The 18,502-nt window shown below is 38.6% G+C and overlaps 1 protein-coding gene across 2 annotated transcripts; it reads right to left on the reverse strand.

The window, feature by feature from the left end:
* Window positions 1-4,270: 4,270 nt before the first annotated feature.
* On the reverse strand, window positions 4,271-18,233 carry ern2 (endoplasmic reticulum to nucleus signaling 2). Of its 2 annotated transcripts, XM_088420251.1 has the most exons (24): window positions 17,975-18,233; window positions 16,973-17,090; window positions 16,861-16,894; window positions 16,710-16,782; window positions 16,570-16,642; window positions 15,396-15,518; window positions 15,219-15,320; window positions 14,221-14,280; window positions 13,915-14,140; window positions 13,656-13,734; window positions 13,397-13,547; window positions 11,572-11,711; window positions 11,337-11,510; window positions 11,099-11,243; window positions 10,848-10,955; window positions 10,682-10,769; window positions 9,413-9,602; window positions 9,214-9,310; window positions 8,587-8,786; window positions 8,353-8,500; window positions 7,404-7,531; window positions 7,068-7,191; window positions 5,845-5,912; window positions 4,271-5,725 (listed from the first exon to the last, which is right to left on the reverse strand). In XM_088420251.1, the coding sequence occupies exons 1-24, from the start codon at window positions 18,038-18,040 to the stop codon at window positions 5,543-5,545; spliced, it is 2,898 nt and encodes a 965-aa protein (XP_088276377.1). In that variant the 5' UTR covers window positions 18,041-18,233; the 3' UTR covers window positions 4,271-5,542. The 2 variants fall into 2 exon arrangements, with proteins under 2 accessions (XP_088276377.1, XP_088276376.1); XM_088420250.1 differs by having other exon boundaries at window positions 15,219-15,518.
* Window positions 18,234-18,502: the final 269 nt, after the last annotated feature.

Raw genomic sequence — 18,502 nt, forward strand, 5'->3', positions numbered from 1 at the left:
CGTCCACGAAGTTCTATAAAGCCCACCAAGTGCAGGGAAGCTTTAACAAGATTGTACGCTAAATTACAAGTGGAAATTTAATATAAGAATCACGTCTGCATGGTGAGTTGGGTTGGGAGGAAGAAGGAAGAGAAACGGAAAAATGCAGGAAAACTGACGAATAAGTGGCTCAAAAAAGGAAGATTTAACAAGGGAATTAGGCAGGACCGAACGGGAGCAGAAGTGGATGGATAAAGTATCACCAGACAGGTGGAGGAAATCTAACGAGAACGCGGACAATCAAGGCAGATGCGAGTGGAACAGAAAAATGAGCAAAACCTAACTACAACAAAAGCAAATTCAACATAACAATTGAATACGAATGACATTAAATGTCAAAAACGTATTAACTCACCAAAACTAAAAAGTTATTTCAGTACAAAAATCCATTCCTTTTTTTTCCTCACAAAGACTTACATGATTTGCTTGTAGTTTGTCTTGGTGTTTCATTTCCAATATCAAATCCGTTTGTATTGACATTGACGCCATTGCTGAAAGTCGTGTCGGTCCAATTTCCGTTTTGCTTTTCTTCAGCCATTGTGGGTTTGAAAAAAAAAAAGAAAAAAAAAGCTTACGCTAATGCTAACGTTAGCTGGTTGAACAACATGTTTTCTTAATTTAACTACTTCCACCTTCAAATGTGGTGGATTAATTTAGCACCGCCTTACTGTAGTGGGCGTCCAATTACCTCACGTTCTACGTGAGGTTTCCTGAAAGCGTTTTCATGGGTGATTGGCTATTGTAGCTGTCCAACAAAAATATGGGCCCGTACTTAACATGTCATTGCACCAATGAAGCAGCCTTTGACTGTTCATAAATGGCTGGGTGCCACCCAGCTGAGCAGACGTGGTCTGCCTGGAAGTCTGCCTGGCGACACGCGTTAGCTGAATTCTAATTGGCTAAAAACTCTACACTAAAACGGCAGCACTTGTAGGAGTGTAACCACATGGATATAATAACGCGAAAAGCGCAGAATATGGAGAATAATTTTAAATATAAAATATATATATTTAGTAAAAATAAATTTAAAATGAAATTGACTTATTATAGTTATTATAATTATTATAGTTTATTATAGTTATGATAATATAGTTAGTGATAGTTAATGATAATTTTAGGTTATATTAGGCCTTGCTGGCCCCGATGGTCCACCACTGATTTACACATATTGCTGCATGAGCATCATAATGGTAATCATGCCACCTCCCGCCTAAAAAGTGATGCTACTGGCAGCCATCTTGCATCGCCCTAAACCACAGATTAAATACAAAGTGTAGCAACGCACATAGGCATACAATTAACAGTACACAGGTCGTATATTCTTTATCTTCTGTATAGAACGACTAATACTTTAACACTCTAGGTGGGGAGAGGATTAGTATGCTTCAACTGCCTTAAAAGGGTCAGCTGGCTATTCAATGATACAAAGTATGATAAAAACAGTTTCACTATTTTTGCAATAGCTCAAAAAAAAAAAAAAAAAAAATATATATATATATATATATATATATATATATATATATATATATATATATATATATATATATATATATATATATATATCATACAAGAGGAAGTGAGGAAAGTTGTAATGTGACGGCACACTGCACTCAGGTCTGCTGGAAAGAAGGAAAACAGTAAAGAAGAAGAGATGGAAGGGGGATGGGGGTACAAAGGGCGGAAGACAAGTAAAAGTACTAAGAGGGAGGGGGGGGGGTCAAGTTTCCTCTACGGAGCTCACTTCCTGTCCTCTTGCTCAAACGGAGTGAGTAAATCCACTTCCCTCTCGTGCACACACACACATACGCACAAAAACAACCTCCTGCGGTGTTCCACAAAAGGAGGGGAGTGCAAAACATAAAGGAAAATCCCCAGAGGTGTGAAACGGAAGGTAAGACGTTCACTGAGGCAGGACATGGTGTTCTTGGGTTGTCCACGTGCAGTTTTTGGGGAACATTCATACCAGGGGTGCAGTTTTAGCTAGTCTCTACCACCATCTACTGGCTTGAGGTGAAACACAAGTCAACAAAGAATTTTCAGTTTAATGACATTGTTTGATCGCCGCCCAACGTAAAGTTGCAAAAATCGCAAGAAAATCAATGTAATAATCCTATTAAAATGCATAACTAGAATTATAATGTTTTTCTATGGTCCACAATTGGGACTATGATCGTGTTTTGTATACAAAATCTCGCACGTCCAGCTGCAATCACATAGCAATATCAAAATCGTTGCATTTTGAACATTTACGTTTCAATCATCTGCTGGAAATTTCAGCACCCTAGTGTTTTGTCCAACTGATTCTTTTATGATATCAGAAAAAAAAAATCTAAAGAATTTCCATAATTCGTAACATAATTTCACAAGGGTTGATACTGCGTACATATTACAAGCATTAAGTCATTTATAAATTGAAATGAAACATTAATGCACCAAAAAAGTGTCAGTGAACGAAATAAAGGCAGAATTCTGAGAGGGATTTTTTTTTTTTTTTAAGCTGGTTTACATCTAGCTAAACATACAAAAAAAATGTGTTGTTTTGAAACTGGAATCGTTTTGCCTTCCAAAATTCTGCTTAGCTTAATACTAACAAGATAGCAAATACCATTGCCATATAAACAGTTAGCATCAGTAGTTGAGGTTTTATTAGCAACCGATATTTCATCAGGGAAGCCACACATATAGACGGATGATATAATAAGTCACATATTCTTTATCCTCAATAAAGAATGATTAATAGACCACACTGAATCACTCGCAGTAATATATTTAAAAAAAATTGTTTTTGTTTGCTTATGAGTGTATATGGCTCCACTCTATTTGCGTGGGCAATGACTTGAAATATTGCCAAGCCAGTGCATTTTTTTTTAATCTATTTATTTATTTATTATTTTTTCCTGTGTGTGTATGTCTCTGCATGCGCCTCTCCTTCTTGCTTTGGTTAAGACAGTGAGTCCCCATGGTGCTTTTTGACTGGAGCCGCTGTTGAACTCTTTAATTAGTTGGTACACACAAGGCAGAGGGCAACCCACATAATTGTACAAAAGAACATCTCAACAGTTCATTAGCTGACGATTTGGTCGTAAAATATGTCTGGAGCTCTTCTGTTTCGACTACAAGTGTCAGACATTGCCCTCTGTTGGTCAACAGCAAGTATTGCAACATATTATGAAACTAGCGCTCAGGAAGTCATTCGAATCAAAGCGTGATAATTATGTCAAATTTATTTACATTTCAAACGGAGGACATATTTAGTGGAAGGCTGTTTTTTATTACCTCAGCTTTCAAGTGTGTTGTTAAATAAGGATAAATAAACAAGAGGGGGTCATATTATGCTCTGGATTTAGTGAGGCTGAAAATGAAAACGATAAAAAAAGTATTGTTTAAAAAATAAAAAAAAAAGACAATTGACTGTCTGTTTACTTCCCAGCAAGAGACTTCATTTGTTTTGAAGGTTTAGAGACATTTCCATGTTTTTTTCCAGAAGAAAATAAACTATGTAAACGGTTTAGCAAAAAATGACCTAACAAGTTGGTGTCTTGACATTTAAAGCAAAAAAAAAGCAACTTTTTCATTTAAATGTGTTGATGCATGAAACCTAAAACTGTAATTAGTTACCATGACAACAATTATTACTGAGAAATTTCTGAAAAAGCCTTCTAAATCAACCTCAAGTAATACACAGGTAACAATGAGCCAGAGAGTAAAAAGCGAAAATGCAACACTTTTGAAGGTCGAAAAGAGGAACAAAACAGGCATGTTGAAGCTAAACAAACCAACACTCAAAAGTAAACAGTGCACTTTTCTACCAACATGGACTAAGTTATAGTGGTTACAAAATGAAGACGACGACGGATGCTACATGTAAATTCATTCTATTATTTTAATAAAAATCTGTGACATTTGTCAATTTCCGTTGTTGATTTTTGCTCGTCTTTTAAATACAATTTGAACCTTCTTACTTTATCCTTCTTATTGTGCAATTTTTGGGACACCAAAAATAGCTTTTGTATGACTGCTACACTTGTACAACTGCTACACACACACACACACACACACACACACACACACACACACACACACACACACAAGAATATATATATATATATATATATATATATATATATATATATATATATATATATATATATATATATATATATATATATATATATACACAGTAACTTTTGTGGATGTTGGATAAAATAAACAAACATACAATGAAAGAAAAAAAAACAAGAAAGTGTTTTATTTCTGCCATATGAGTGAACCAACCGAGAAAATCTCTCAATACGCTACATTCATTAGCACAATCAAAGTAGGAATTTAATTCAGAAAGTCAGAATATCCCTCAACATTGATTGTACATCTACAGCAGGCCAACTCTTCAGTGCGTAGTAACAGGAACAGGTTCACATAACATCAAGAATAAAAGTAAATAAATAATAAAATAAAAAAACAGCAGTAAACTTTTGTAAGCCTCAGAGTTAAAAGAGCCATGTGATGCGGAGCAAAGTGTTTATCGACATATTTGTCGTGGTGGGAAGTTTTGTCATTCAGTGTCGCTACCTTGAAGTGCACAAGATTTTTTGTTTTTCCACAAAATGTATTTATTTATTATTGCCACTTGACCTAATAATACCTTTTGGACTTGCTTTAAAAGCATCAAATAATACAGCCCACCTTTCTTTATAACCTGAGTGTATAATTCTTTTTACGTCAGAATTGAGTGAGTCAATATTTTTTTTTCCTTCTGCTTGGTCTAAAAAATAACATCTTTTCTTGATTTCTCGAAGCGTTTTTTTTTAAACCAGAAAGTTGACAACTGTATGAACAACAGGTAATTTCATAATTTTTACCAGAGGTTGCAGATCCTTTTCAATATATATAAAAGTCGACATATTCATTCAAACTTTCACCCTCACAAACCAAACAAATAATATGCCATCCAGTGGTTGACAGTGGAATTAAATATCAGTAACTCATTCGATCAAAAAATGTATTTTGACGTTTTTTTTTAAGAGTCAAACATTCAATCCCAGGTACTTATTTATCTCCTTCAATTGTTTTTCAAGTGTTAAAGGAGGGTCTAAAAATGGCTCATACTAAATTAATTAAATGCTAAAACAATCAATTACTTCATGTAATAAAGTACTCATTTAATTGATTACAACTACCAAAGTCATTGAATAATTTAGGAAATAAAGTAATCCAATAAAAGAGTACTTTCCCATTAGTTTAGTGCTTGTTGTGCAAAAGTACTAAAGTCAAAGTTCATTTAGTACCTGCCTTTTTGCTTCCTCTAGCCAAACGCTGGGACTATAAAAAAAAACAAAACGTAAAATCACGTCTTTGGGATTGAATGAGTTAAGGGGCGTTTGCAAACACCCTCTCTCAAGTCTGTTAAAAAAATAAATAGATCAACCAAGCCTTAAGATAAATGTAAATACAGTGACAGCTTTACAAAAGCAATAAGGGGAGAGGAGTGAGATGGGCGTGGCTGTTACTTGGAACCGGGGGGCATGTAGTAGGGTTGAAACAGTCTCTCGTGGGCGTAGCCCTGCAAAGCGCTGTGCGTGTGCATCAGTAACTTGGGGAAGCGGCTGGTGAAGTAGCCCACGAAGCCGTCGGGCAGCTCGCCGAGGCTCTGCTGCACTTCGGGCGGCATCTGGTGGTAGTGAGCCTTCTGTTAAACAAAAAAAGAAAACAATGGAGTTATAAAGAAAAAAAAAACAGGATGTCAGGGCGCGAGGTCAAAGCGAAAGACGTCTGGAGCATGAGCGCAGAAGAAGCGAGAGGGTTGACCTTATTCCTCAGGGCCCTCAGCAGGTCTCGCACCGAGCTGCCTTTGTAGGACCTGAAACGCCTCAAGTCTGCGAAAAGAATGGAAAAGAGACTGTGTGGGCAATAGAACAGCCTCTGTACAAAAGCAATATATATATATATATATATATATATATATATATATATATATATATATATATATATATATATATATATATATATATATATATATATATATATATATATATATATATATATATATATATATATATATATCGGTGGCGGTCTGTGTGTTTCACACTTAACACCTTCAGTGATGTCCTACTTGAATAAATTAATGTACTCCTCAGAAGCACACGTACGCATTCCTGGGCGTTGCATCACCTTAATCGTGTACAACACAGGCTACTTTTCGGAGCATTTAAACATGAATAAACCCGCATCAGCAATTCAAACTTATCACGATACGTGATACTGTCAAAACTTAAAAACTAAAGGGAATTTAAAATGATTTTTCCACAAAGTTTAATGAAGTCCACCAAGAGCAGGCAGGTTTTGACGAGATTGTATGAATGATTACAAATCGCAGTTTAATATAGGAAGAACATCATTTTATTTTATATGCATAATTACAAATCGCAATTTAAAATAGGAAGAACATCATTTTACTTACCATTAGTTGAATATGAATGAATTAAAATGGCAAAAACATTACATGAAAACATTAAACATTAAAAATGAAAAAATACCTCAATAAAATGCTTGCACTCACCAAAATGGCTGTAACATGAGGCTTTCTAGCTAGCCTCACTGTCGCCAACTTGTGGTCTGATTGGCTAGTACAACAGTCTATTAACTCTAATGTGCCCGTTCACTCTCACTGCACAGACGCCCGCAACTGTTGATTGTGAAGAACTCGGGCAGATTTCATACAGCCTGACGACACGTTAGCTGAATTCTGATTGGATAAAAACTCTACCCCTAAAACACTACCCCTAAAACACTGGAAAGGGCGTAACCAAATGGATATAATATAACATGAAGAGAACAGAATATGGAAAACGATTATAAATATATATTTATGATAAATGCATGAAAAATTAAATTGACTTTTATTGTAATTATGATAATGATGTCAAGTTATGTTAGGCCAGCAGAGAAGGCCTTGATGGCTCTGACGGCCTACCACTGATCTGCCTAAGAAAACCCGTGGCAATAAATGTTCTTCAAATTGTGTTTCTTACCCATCTGCAGGGGCATAGAGATGTGCAGCCTCCAGTTGGTTCGCACCACCAGTCGGTGCTCGCTCTCAAGATTCAACATAATATCACTATCGGATGGTTCGTTCTCAATGCGGTCGCTCACGTCCTGTAAATAAAAAATATGCACATACAAATTCAACTGCAACTTCTAGGTGGCATTCTAGATTTTGATCGCTGTTGATCTCATTGTATCTTTAACGTTCTTGACAAATTCCAAGCCATGTTAACAAAATTAACAAAGTGACTGACTTGTTTTGCAAAACTGGAAAGCATTTCATACACAGGTTGACTGAGTAGTAAGTAAGTGAAGCGACAGACTTGGAAGAAGAGCAGCTGTTTCTCGGGGCTCCAGAAGAAGGGATGCTTGAGGACGCGGGCGGACGAGGGACGAAACGCCGCCTCCGCGCTGATCATCTGCTTGATCAGGTCCTCGGCCACAACGTCTTCTGATAGGGCACAACGTTGCTGGCGGTTAGTTGTTGCAAATTGCATCATTGCTCCACCCACTTTGGCTGACTGTTCAAACTAAAATTAGAAACACTTTCAAAATATTAGCAAAGCACTACACATATTTGATGATGAGCTTCCCCTACAAATAATATTGTTTCCTCGCTCTTGAGCAAAAATGTTAATTTTTTTTCAGAATTTTAAAGAATGCTTTTCATGTTTGAGATTAGTTTTGAGTTTTAATTCCTGTAAAATGTTTTGAAAATATAGAAATAAATATTGAAGAAAAAGTAAACATAACTAAGCAAAGTCCAGCATTGGATACTGGTTCATGGTCCCGCTTATGTCACTCTTATTTGTACACTTAGGGAGGAAGTCAAATAAAAAAAATATACATATATAATATATATAAAATATATACTAAAAAAACAAATTATATATACGGTCTAAGCTAGGGGTGTTTTTCCCCTGAAAAAAAAAATGAGTTAATGAATATGTCGTTCCAATGTCAACCACAAGATGGCAGAACACTCATTTGGTTTGTAAGTGAACCAACAAAAAATTAAAAATATTGGACATCCTCATTTCTTGTTGAAAGTTATTAAATTATCTAAATCTTAATGTATAAAGTAGGATTTAAGTATATTTTAAGACCTTTCAAAATGAGATGCCTTAAATGCTGTAAAAAATATCCCTATAGAGTATTTAAATAGGGTATTTCGATATGCTAGTTTTACTTTTTGCTGGGGTTATTTCAAACCTAACACCCATAAAAACAACAAAGAACAACTTTACACATGCACCCATTATCCATCCTCACCGTGTAAATTATCCATGAAATGTGAGAGTGAATAATCTCCAGACAGGATGTTCATTTGTCGCATCAAAGTCTCGCCAAACGGGTGCTTCCCCCTGCTGAGCACGTAGTAGAAGATGCAGCCGGCCGAGAAGATGTCCACAGCAGCGGTCTGAAGACAAGTAAGAGCGCTGAGCCGGTTGGAGGAGCGGAGAGGAAACCCACGTAGGCGATTGGGCGGCAACATGCGAGACTGACCGGTTTGCAGCCGGGAATGCTTTCCAGCAGCTCGGGAGCGATCCAGCCTTCGGTGCCCAGTATGCCCGAGCGCAAGGAGAAGCTGCTCCGACCATCTTGGATCTTTTTGCACAGCCCAAAGTCGGAAATGAGAGCTCGGATTTTGCCCAGCGCGCAGGGAAAGGAGAGCAGGATATTCCGAGGCTTCAGGTCTCGATGGACTGAGTGAAGCAGACAAGAGAACAAAAACATATCATTGTAACACTTGGTTTGTGCATTAAATATCTTTTTAAGGATTTTAAGACTGATTTACATTTTCAATGCCAATTAAGACCTTTTTTTCTTTTTACATTCATAGTTGAATGCGTTAAAACACTTTTTAAGGATCACAGTCAACCTATTTTTTCAAGATGACTCACCTGCCTTGGTCAACTTTTTCCCCAGCTCTAATGCATTTTAATTTACAATAGCATCATTTATCATGTTAAGGATGAAACTACGGAGGCTTTCGCAGGTTACACCATCAATAATTATATTCATTATCCTGATTTATTATATATTATATTCATCCAAACCATGTATTTAACTGTATGCCAGTACTCAAATCTCACTTTAATGAATGTATGATTACATCTCTTGTGTGTGTACCTATATTGAGGGAGTGGAGGTGTGAGAGGCCACACATGGTCTGCTCCAACAACATAATTGGAGTGAGGTCAGGAAAATTAGATGGATCATCCACATACTGCAGACAAAGCAATAGCATACAAAAGGTACACTTCAGTTGCATTATATCAGTGCTGAAATAATGATTACGAATAAAAACAAAAGTCCCATTCAAACTGACCTGCTGCACGGTGGCGGCGCACAGATCAATGGCGATGTACGTGAAGAGGTGGTCCCTTTCCGTGCAGAAGTACCTGATGACGTTAGGATGCATGTCGGACTGTCGCAGGAGCTGCACTTCACGCTCTGCCACCTCAAAACACTCTGGGAGGATTCGCTTGACCGCCGCGCGGCGTCCGTCAAAGTTACCCCTGCGTCAGGCGCAAATAGCCAGGTGAGATTATTGATCTCTCAGTGGGGCGAGGACAGAAACCGGTAGTGCATTTTTGGGGGGAGGATTAAGGCGAGATAAGTCTGGAGAACAAATGTTTTTTCCGGTTTCTTTCAGCACTGGTGTCCAGGGATTTTCCACTAGCCTGACCTTATTATCACCCAGAACATCGTCAAATTTAAATATATATTTACTTACATCCCCTCAAAATGTTCAATGGCATCAGCCCAATCCAAACATATTTTGCATAATTTCTGTTGGGGGATGACATATGCCCCCTTTATGTACAAAAATTGTAAAAATGCGATAAAAGCAAAAGTAACTACGCTGTATTTTATTAAATTGAAATAGGAATATTTATTATGTCTTAACTAGAGTGTTAGGACTTTTGAAGACTTTTGCATTATGGGAGTCCAGGCTAAGCCAATCATCAAAGTCATTGAAAGGTGTGTGAATGTCACAAGTTGGCCACTAGCGCTACCCGGTTGTTTTGGGGTGTCAACACAAAAATCTGTATTGCGCCCCGTTCTTGAGTTGCAGATTAATGCAAAAATTGGGGGAAATGCATGATAAAACATCGTGTTTTCGATATGTCCAAAACTGACACTATTTCCAATTTTGAATGGCAGTAAATGAGCCCAACATGGGCTAAATTTGACACACCTCGTGACAATCTATGCAATATTTTAGAATGCTAATGTTTTTTTTGTCTGCTTTTCCTTTGGTATCACACATCAAAAACATCAAGTTGGGTCAAAATTTCTTCCAGAATTTGAAGCTTCAAAGACACAAGCCTTAACAGTCTGGTGGCCTGAAAGAGAAGATTCTTCAGGCTATGGATGCAGGAACTACAGTAATGGAGTCAAATATATCGTGATATACAATACATACAATGTTATACGTCTGTGTTGTTGAACTCGCTTATCAGTCTAGGTCGTCTCGTTCTAGCTAGGAGAGTTCTCATGTACGTTAAATGAAAGGGTCTTTGTTTAAAAAAACAAACAAAAAAAAACGGGGTCATATTCTACTACTTATTTTCCATTACAATGGCAAGCATACCTGAAGACGAACGTTCCCGAGCTGCCGCGCCCGAGGACCTCGAAAGTGTTGAAGGAGATCTTTCCCAAGTGCACCTCCTCTCGGTTTTCTGCTGAGGGAAATGAGCAGTAATAAATCTAATGTATCTCTGGGATGAAAAGTAGACAGAAGACAGTTGGGTTGCAACCTGAAGTAGTTTGATGGCCTTCCGTGTTGTTGGGACCGTCCCCTCTCGACGCTGCACTGCTGTCAAGGGAAAGAGTCAAACGAGTGTCTGCTGGTGCATGCTGGGAGTCTGGACAGAGAAAGAAGTGAACAAGCAGTGTTTTGTGTTTTTCAGCACACCACAGACGAGTTTAAATTCCTGTCCGATTCATACGAATGTAATAATATGTTCATATGAATTGGACCAATATTACTCAATTTTCCTTTGTTTACCGCTTGAGACATTGGTGTTGGTAGAAATAGTCGAATTGGAAGAATCGATGGTCAGTGTGGGCGTGTTGGTCTGTGCGCGCTGGACGCAAGATTCAAACGCCTCCTCGAATTGCTGCTGCAGAGCTTTTAGCTTCTTGGCTGCTCGCTGGCATGCAAAAGAGAAGAACAGTTACGCGTTTGGAGTTTCCTTACAAAATGTATTGTGTGAAGGAGTAAATGTCGATGTGCGTTGGCTGACGTTATATGTGAAGGCGAATGCCAGCCACCCTCCCAGCAACACGGTCACCACAGTCAGAGTCAGGCAGTCCTGCGTCATGTAGACGGGACGCACCGCCACCGACTTGTGGGCCTCTCCGGATGCTCTCCTGTCGCCGGCTCCTTTTTCGCCGTCGCCCCGGCCGACAGACCAGAACTATAGGACGACGCAGACGTGAAATGAGGGAGCTGGACGGCGTGGAGAAAGTAGGACTCACATGGTGCCGGTTGTAGCTAGAGGTGCGCGAGGATGACGAGGAGGATGGAGGAGGGATGACGGCTTCGCCGGAGCGCGGCAGGCTGACCCGGGATTCCCTCAACATGGTGGTGTGCGCTACTGGTGGGAGCTCGTGGTGGCCTGAAGTGCAAAAGACATTTACCCGCTGGGTGTCAATGGTCATACGGGTCCCAATTGTCAGCAAGGATTTAGGAATGAATGTCTATTGAACCTCTACCGGTTTTGTCAAAAAATTGTAGTAATCTTTAGCCTCCTATATTTATTTAGCTTTTTGTTAGATGTGTCCAGATCAGATGTGGCCAAAAAAAGCTACAGGTGTCAAAGTCAAGGCCCGGGGGCCAGACCCGGCCCGCCACCTCACTTTTTGTGGCCCTTGAAATGCTGATGTGACTTCAGGTTTCTGACTAAAATACCAAAATTGCAAGTTGTCTTTAACTTTTAAAAATGTGGGGGAAGAAAAACAAACATTTTCTTATTCTCCAAATCTCTTTTGAACAGTTTTTGCCGGCTTCTGATATCAAATCTTGGTAAATGTGTGATCAACACACTTAAAATGTATTTGAATTCACAGTCGATCCGGCCCTCCGACAGAAACTATCACTACAATGCGGCCCAAAATAAAAATTTGTCTGACACCACTGCAGTAAGCGGTTTAATCCAGCCCGCCAAATGCAGGGATAGCAGAACAATCAGCGCAAAAAAAAAAGGATAAAAGCTGTCAATCAATCAATCAATTAAGTAAATAGTTAAATACATGAGGCTTGAATAATACTCTTGTAATGCTTTTGTTCATTTTCTGTTACAATATATAGCATTTTGTTTCTATTATAAAGGTAGATTATGAAAACACTCCACCCTGGTTCGGCACTTTTGTCAAATTTTAGAACATTTTGTGGCCCTCAAGTCAATAAAATTGCCAACCCCTGGCCTAGATTATTGGCCCAAATTGGGTCAAAATTGACACAGAGGTTTTTAAGGATGCAAACTGGAGCTGAACAATTAAACTGGATTGAATTGAATGACATTTTTAAGTGATAAAAAAAAGGCTTCATTTGAGTTGGTTGGTCGACTTATTTTTAACAGACATAGTTATTGTTTATTGTTATTCTTTATTCTCTTACTTTATGCTTTCTTTATGTTGATTCGATCCATTTTTATGCATTGGACTTCTTTTGTGCTTCAGTTGGTGGGTGTTGGAAAACAAAGATCAATCACACCCTGACACTGATAGGCTCTTATTGTGTTTGAAGTAACCTAAACTGCTCTTGCGCTCCTGTTGAACTGCTGGATTACTTTCAAATTTCGCCTTAAGCAAACTTGTGTGATGTGCTGTGATCTTGGCCTCTCTGCTCCACTGATTAAAGAAGACTTTGAATTTCTTCTCTTTTATCTAACAACAAGGCATATTGTCAGAATGTTAGTTTTTTATGTATTTCATTGTATTAGTGTTAATTTGTTTTGTTAAATGCTTTGTGAAGCACTTTGTTAAATCTGTAGCTGTTGTTAAAATGCCATATGAAAAAAAATATATTGTATTTAGGGCCTGAGTGATTAATTGCCATGCCGATTTTTATAAGCAATGATTTAAGTCAGCGATGCAAGTAAGCTGTGCAACAAATTGACCTATGTCACTACTTCATAAACAACCTAAAGCTCGTCTAGTAATCCCTTATTTTCACAGGATTCAATTACAACTTTTACCTTTTGGCACTAAGGATATGAAAGTTGTTTTGGGTTTTTTTTGGGTAGTAAAGCCCAGAATTACATTTATTTTAATAATTTTCATGACTTAAAAATCTACCTACCGATTAACAGCCAGTGGTTTTTGCGGCTAGTGGTGCTCCCAGGAGGATAGCGTACGTCGGTGGACGGTATGATCTCATACTCCCCTCGCCCGCTGACCGTCACGCCGGCCGTCTCAGGACCTTCAATCCGGCCCAGCGTCAGACCCCGAGGCTGCCATGGACACAAGCGTCATATTACTGTTGTTGCGCGAGATCGGGAGCATCGCCACCAAAACTTGGCTGGGACGGTCACGGAAAATACATTTGTAACTCGACTCACCACTAAGGAGAATCCGTGGTGAACCAGGGAAGTTGAAGCATAGAGGTGGGAGTCCAGTTTTCCGACGTACAGGGTGGGCCTTAAAGAGAGAGGATATGTCCTTGGGCATAAACTCAATAATATTGTTGCAATGGAAGGTTGCAAAGTGATTTGTTGTATATTATACATGTGTTGCATACAAAAGCTACAAATTGTTGTTAGAAGATTACCAAATATTTTGATTGTTAAGCACACTTATGTTTGCGCGTGTGTGATTTACACAAGTTGTGTTTGTGCGCTTGCTTGCTCCTTCACAAACTGATAGCTCCACTTGAGAGTGGAGTGGACATCCGCCTCCTCGCCGGCGATGGAGGAGGAGGAGAAAGTGAGGAAGCGTAAGGTCTCAACGGCGAGGGACAGGTGGGGAGCGTGTCTGAGCGAGTCGCCCGAGTACAAGTAGACCCCCACCACGGGCGAGCCGTAGTCTTGACTCCATAGCACGTCACCTGGACCAAGTCGAGGTAGAAAGACACTCACTCAGGTGCAGGTGGCTGCAAGGATGAATTTTAGAAATTGAAGGACTTACCTGACTCTCTGTCAACAGTAACCAGAAGGCCGTTGCCACTAGATACGAGATGAGCCATCCCTGGAGGGGTAACGTATACATAACGATTATTATATTAGCGTCTAAAAGTGTGTCATTTTTTAATGAGTTTGAAGTAGTAGGAGTTGCGTAGGTGTACTAACAACAAAACCTTGTTCTTGAAATCACATTCAATCACCAATTCAGGGCTCGGGTTCCATCTAGCATAAATTAGCCGCTAGCTAACAGCGCTCAAGTGCTCTATACAGGCTGACGTGATGTAAATGGCGAAGCACACTTTGACGCTGGCAGCCTCGAATGAGTTGCCATTCCTACTGATCACTTTTTAACAAACCAGACTCACTTAAATGTGCTTTTTTCAGGTGGTAAATTTGTCTTGTAGACCAAAATTTATGGGGAGACTTTGGAGTACTAGGGCGAGGAAAGTAGTGCCCTGCTAAATCAAAGTACAAAAAAAATATAGATATGGTCAGTCATAATTAGGTAAAAATGTGTTACGTGTGAAATATTTTTTCATTTTTTAATACAGTTTCATTCTGAATATAATCTCATCTGATTATTATCATTCAATGGATAAATCAACAAAATAATTCATTTTCAAAATATTCCATATTGACAGCCCAATATTCTGCTTGTTTTAGGTAGTGGTTTAAAAAAAATGTTGCAGCAGTACTCTTCAACACTGCCTAAAATGGGCAGCACCTTTTTATGTGTGTGCAAGATAGACAAATATAGAAAAGAACTGGTTATAAACCCTCTGCTTAGGACGCAGACAAAATCAGTGCAATGTGGATTAATTATTTCTCTAAACCCGTCGCAAAATGTGGAGTAAAGCTAGTCAAGTCACTGATCCCGAATTTACCAATTCAACACATTAGTTTTTTGTTTTTTTTTCCGTTGAAAACATGCATGTGGTGATTTCTTCATTGTAGACGTCAAAAGGGTTTTCGCTTCCGGTATTAAACGTGATTGACACTTACGGTAGTCAAGCTTCTCATCGTACGGCAAAGCAGAGTAGTCGTTGTACGTTGCATTCCAGCGCAGCTCCTGCTTCTTCGTATCAAACATTGTGACCATGTATTCTGCAAAGAGGAAACAGGATTTTAAGAGGGACGAATATGCAGTGAACCTTTGTGCAGCATAAGTGTGTGTTTTACCCGTGCGTCCAATGTAGAGGAGAGGGGTGTTGGCACACATGGAATCAGATGATGACGTAGTTAGACTGGTTTGCTTTGCTCCTGTTTCAGGATCCACTAAAAACCACACATCCTGCTTTTTGCCTGTAAAAAAAATGAAATACACATTTTTTGTAAATAATCAACAGTACTGCATGTCACTTCTGAGCACAGAGATAGTCTGCTGGATAATTGGTAGGGAGAATAATAATATATGTATGCATTTTTTTTCTTTTTCTGTCAGGTACTATATTTTCAATTCATTTGGAACTTTTGTCCTCCAAACCAAGGTTTAGTGCAATATACACAATGTTACAATAACAAATGCAAAATGAAACAAAATTACACCGTACAATAAAAACTGAAATGGATACTTGATTTAGTCATTTTCAACATCGAAAAGTTTGTCTTTTGTCTAATCAACCTGTACAGTCCCAAAGACATGTTTTAAAGTTCTATTTAGGTACTAATTCATTAAATTTTTATTTATTTATTTAGTTGTTTGGCTACAGGAGAGTAAGTATTTCAAATAATAAATTACTTAAGGTAATTACATACTAATTAACTCATTCAATACCAGGGACGTATTTTCACTTTTTCTTTTTTAAGAGTCCGGGCATTAAATCCTAAATACTTAAGCAACATTTTAATATTTATTTGGAAATAAATGTCCTGAATGTACTTAAATATCAATTTAATACTTAAGTATCTGGGAGAAGTACATTAAGGACATTTATTCCAAATACTTATTAAAACAATACTTTAGTAACTGGGATTGAAGGTATGGACTCGTGAAAGAACGTGAAAATACGTCCCTGGCATTGGATGAGTTAACTAGCAATTAATTACTTTACTTAATTATGAAGTTCTAAAAGTTCTATAAAGTACCTGGGATTAAATGATAATTATTAATTGAAAAGTGGCTAAGTAAGTGAAGTGTTCCTTTAAAAGTTATTCCTCTAACAATGCACGGACACCAAATATGAGTGCTAAAAAAATGCACGTTTGACAATGCCAAAATTGCATCGCCTGTAATCATGATTTCAATCCGAAAATGGTTAATCGTTCAGCCCTAGTCGAAAGAGAGAGAAGCTTCGGGATCAGGTTGTTTTTTTTCCACTAATTTAATGGATGCATTTGTAAGTATGCTCCTCACCAGTATACAAAACGCCATCAGAGCTCCTGCAGGGAGCCGACTGGACCAGCTCCGGAATGGTGAACGGAAGTTTCTGGAGAACACATCACCAAGATGACATTCTGAACCAAACACACGCCGTCTTGCACTTCATTCCTCACCATTAGGCCTTCTTTGTGTTTGCCGCCCAGTATGTATAAACTTCCGTCATTTGGGTCTGGGAGAAAACTTGGCCTGAAAACACACATGATCACTAGTGTTCCACGTACATGAGTGTGTGTATGTTTGCATGTTTGTATGTGTGTTACTCACTCAGTGATGTTGATGGGCACTTGTATGACAGGATCTGGATTTTTTGTTTTGTTTTTAAATGCACATTGTTAGAAAATGGTTGCAAGTATGAAAAATACTCAGTCACACAAACCTTCTCTCAGTGTCCATTTGATGTCTCCCGTCTGTTTGGAGACAGCATGCAGATTTCCGTCCAGCGTGGAGACAAACAGAAGGGTTTCTGGGAGGGTCACCGCATTGACCCCCTCCACCTGATCAACCATAAAAAAAAACACATGAATGTGTGTGGTGTTTCTACTCCATAAAATATTCAGAGTTCCTCACTTAGCAGGATATCCTGACAAACACCCCTCCATGAGGGTGTAATCACCTCTCCCATGTTTACCTACAACCGGTTCATAAGGTCCGGGTCATCTATACACCTGAACTATACATGGGGCAAACCCTATCGTGATTAGCTGAAAAATTGTGATTAATTTATGGTCTACCGAAAAATGCTACTAATAACTACTTAGTTTAATAAATAATGAAAATTGTACAACAAACTCCTTGGTCAGGGTAATAAATAGAATTAGTGTCTTTTGAGAGTTTCCTTACTGTTTAAGTTTGAGTTGTTGTGGCTTCACTCTATTGCGGATTTTCATTTATGACCATAACTTCTCTGTAATAGAATAAGTGAATAAAGTAAATAAAATTTCTTCTATTACAGGTTTACTAGCACTTTTGTTTTCCTTTTAGCTTAGACCAGATTGCAGATTTACCTCGATAGTTATCATTATATTTTTCCTCCTCCTAGGTTGGATCAGACAAAGCATGTAGATTATATTTATTCATTTTTTAATAAAATAAACAAACTCAAAAGGGAACAACAGCAAAACAAGTTCAATTTCTACTTCGCGGATTTTGCTTAGCGTTGATATTTTTGCGGAACTTAACCCCCGCGATAAATAAAGAGATAAAGTACTACAATCCACAGTGGCCAATTACTAGAAGTTGTTTTAAGAAGTTAAGCCCAAAACCCCCGTCATGGCAACTTTGAAGTGTTGCTAGAAATAGCCTGGTGGAACGCCCCCACAACTGTTAATAGTAGCACACAATGAATGAACACATGGAAAAGTAATAATAAAAAGTTCACCTGCGATATTTTGACTTGCCACGAGAGAAGCAGAAGGCAGACGAACACGTACCCCAAAGCCCACATGACACCCCACTCCACCTCAGGACTACCAAATGAACTCTTAACCAAAGGTCGAATTGCCCTTTGAAGTCCCAAATGTCCGCTTCATCTCAGAGCGTCCGTGAAATATCACGTGAGACAAGGCATGTCTCTGTTTTACGAGATAGCGCTATTATTTTGAACTTATCTTTAACCGCAGCGCAACGGTAAATGCGCATTTCCGTGTTTGGGACCAGCGAGTGACGTCACAACAAAGAAGGGCGTGGGCATTTTTAGTTTTACTGTGACAAGGTTCTCTCGGCCAATGGGAGAAGCCATCATTCAAAGAAGAGGCGGGGTTTGAGGAAGCGTCTGGAACACGTGGAAAAACACAGTACGGTAGTTGACGACGTCATCGCACACCCGTTTTGTGTAGTGGAAATTTGTAGTCGGTTATTCTTTACTTTGTGACTTTGTGTTGACCCGCCCGCATTCACAAAATTCTGA

This window comes from Hippichthys cyanospilos, chromosome 7 (assembly GCF_059441005.1).
Source record: "Hippichthys cyanospilos isolate Australia breed blue-spotted pipefish chromosome 7, RoL_Hcya_1.0, whole genome shotgun sequence".
Classification (NCBI taxonomy): domain Eukaryota; kingdom Metazoa; phylum Chordata; class Actinopteri; order Syngnathiformes; family Syngnathidae; genus Hippichthys; species Hippichthys cyanospilos.